The 2,190-nt window shown below is 45.0% G+C and overlaps 1 protein-coding gene across 1 annotated transcript in view; it reads left to right on the forward strand.

Annotated features, from left to right (window-relative positions):
* Positions 1 to 5: 5 nt before the first annotated feature.
* The window catches only part of SEC13 (SEC13 homolog, nuclear pore and COPII component), a gene marked incomplete at its 5' end in the record, with an annotated part of 6,169 nt that continues 3,984 nt past the window's right edge, over positions 6 to 2,190 (forward strand). The window contains 3 exons of the mRNA XM_010174627.1: positions 6 to 83; positions 852 to 967; positions 1,416 to 1,567. Coding sequence (XP_010172929.1) covers positions 6 to 83; positions 852 to 967; positions 1,416 to 1,567 — 346 coding nt within the window. The remainder of the gene's footprint in view (positions 84 to 851; positions 968 to 1,415; positions 1,568 to 2,190) is intronic.

Here is a 2,190-nt window from a genome sequence, read left to right on the forward strand (position 1 = left end):
CGCTGTGCCGGACCTTGTTCCTCCTCCTCTGCCCGCAGGTCTCGGTCATTAACACCGTGGACACCTCTCACGAGGACATGATCGTAAGTGTGCGGGGCTGTCGCGTCCAACAGAACCGCGCTCGGCTGCTCTAGCCGCTTCTAACGGAGCTTCTCACGAGGGCTGATAAATGTGCTGCAGAAACCAGCACGAAACCCCGCACACGGGATGCGCGATGGAGGATGCTGTCCCGAATCCCGATAGTGCTGTGTGATACTGTGCAGGCAGGGAAGCGTAGCTACCGGGGGAAAGGGAAATGGTATAAAGCTCTAATTTTCGTGCTTGTTTCTGTGAAACACTATGTGTGCCTGTACTAAATGGTACAGAGCTTCTGCAGGCGAAACGGATTTTCCTTTACATGGATGTTTCCAGGAGCAGAACGTGTAAGTCCAGGTAGGAGGAGACACTTCAAAGTAACTTGTAGAAGCTAGAAGCCCAGTTAGATAATGGAGTTTCAAACATAAATAAGAGGTGTCAGTATTCTTACACCCACTTTACATATTAATAAACAAAAATACATAACTAGTCAAGGCTTTACAGTCAGCAGCCCCGATTTCCTGTCCACGCAGGAAAATGCTGTGCATTGCCACTCTGAATTCCCAGATTACTTCTGCCTGATGTTTGTATAGTTAGTGAAAACAGGAAATAGATTACTTCTGTGGCTTGTCTAGATTGTTTAAAACCCTCCTTTTTACCCTGTCCTGCTGGGACTCGGTCATCTGTTCACAGTTCTCACAGCTACTTTTAAACTGTAACAAAGATTTGCTAACAAAGCGGGACTGTCTGACAGCCGCGTTTCCATCGCCTTGCAGCACGACGCCCAGATGGATTACTATGGCACTCGGTTAGCGACCTGTTCTTCGGACAGATCCGTCAAAATCTTTGATGTTCGGAACGGAGGGCAAATTCTCATTGCAGACCTGAGAGGGTAAAGTGTCGTAAATTTAAGACTTTAATCTGTGGAAATCTTTAATGTTTTGTCATTTTGCTCTTTGGTAACATTGGTAACACGGTAACTTCCTCCAAGGTGATAATTACTCTGGCTGGTTCTTGCTAAACAACTCCTGGGAGCTGTAAGGGGGTCACAGAGCCAGTCAGAAATAACACTGGGGCTTTTTCCTTCATTAAATACTTGACACCTGTCATTTTCAAGAAGTAAACTCACATCTTAATTGCTAATATAAGGATAAATGTTTGGAATTGTTTTTGATGGCAATGGCTTTGTCTGACAGTCCCGCGTGCTGTTTTTCATCCCGGCATTACTGGTATTCTTTATCACGCTTGCAGAGCGCCGATCTGCAGTAACGATGGCTGTGAAACAGCCGCAGCGGGAAGGGGGTTCTCTCAGCTTTTCCAAAGAGCGTTGTTTCTTGCAGGCATGAAGGTCCCGTGTGGCAGGTTGCCTGGGCTCATCCTATGTATGGAAATATCTTGGCTTCCTGTTCCTATGACAGGAAGGTTATTGTCTGGAAGGAAGAAAATGGCACTTGGGAAAAGACATATGAGTACACAGGGCATGATTCCTCAGGTACGTGGGCTCTGGAGCTGGGAAGGGAGCTTGGGGGTGTGAGAGGATTCAGAGTGGTTGGAGTAAATCTGTTGGCGTTAAGGAAGAAAGCCTCTAGCAAACAGACAGGGATAAATTAATGGAGAGACAGTAGGTCTCTTCAGCATAAACAGAACATTTACGGAATGTCATGTTGCTGGATAACCTCCTATCCTGATTCAGATCATGTTTCCCTAGGAGCTGTTTTACAAGTAAATTAGCTTTCAAGCAAACAAGATGGTAGGGTACTGAATTCCTGAGGAAAATATTGTGTGTATCGACTACAGGAAGAAAGGAAAAAGGTGGATTTTAGCATGCTGCATTTTGTTTTACAATGGAAACTGTTTTGTTCAGATGATTGTTCCTCCTACGTGCAGATCTGAGAAGTCTCCAGCGTTGTTTTGATACGAATCTGGACTTTAAATACTGTGCCTGTTACTCAGCTTTTGTTCTAGAGTCAGCAATACTCTTCGCTGTTGCAGGGTATAGAGTTTTTAATCTCATGTTAGGAGTGCTCTTTGGTGTTCTCATTCTAGAAGGTTGCCAAAAATAAAGGCAGTTTTCTGTCATTCAGAACTGTGAATTGACTGGCTCTGCTGAAATTC

This window comes from Antrostomus carolinensis, unplaced genomic scaffold (genome assembly GCF_000700745.2).
Source record: "Antrostomus carolinensis isolate BGI_N321 unplaced genomic scaffold, ASM70074v2 scaffold36388, whole genome shotgun sequence".
NCBI classification, from domain to species: Eukaryota; Metazoa; Chordata; class Aves; order Caprimulgiformes; family Caprimulgidae; genus Antrostomus; species Antrostomus carolinensis.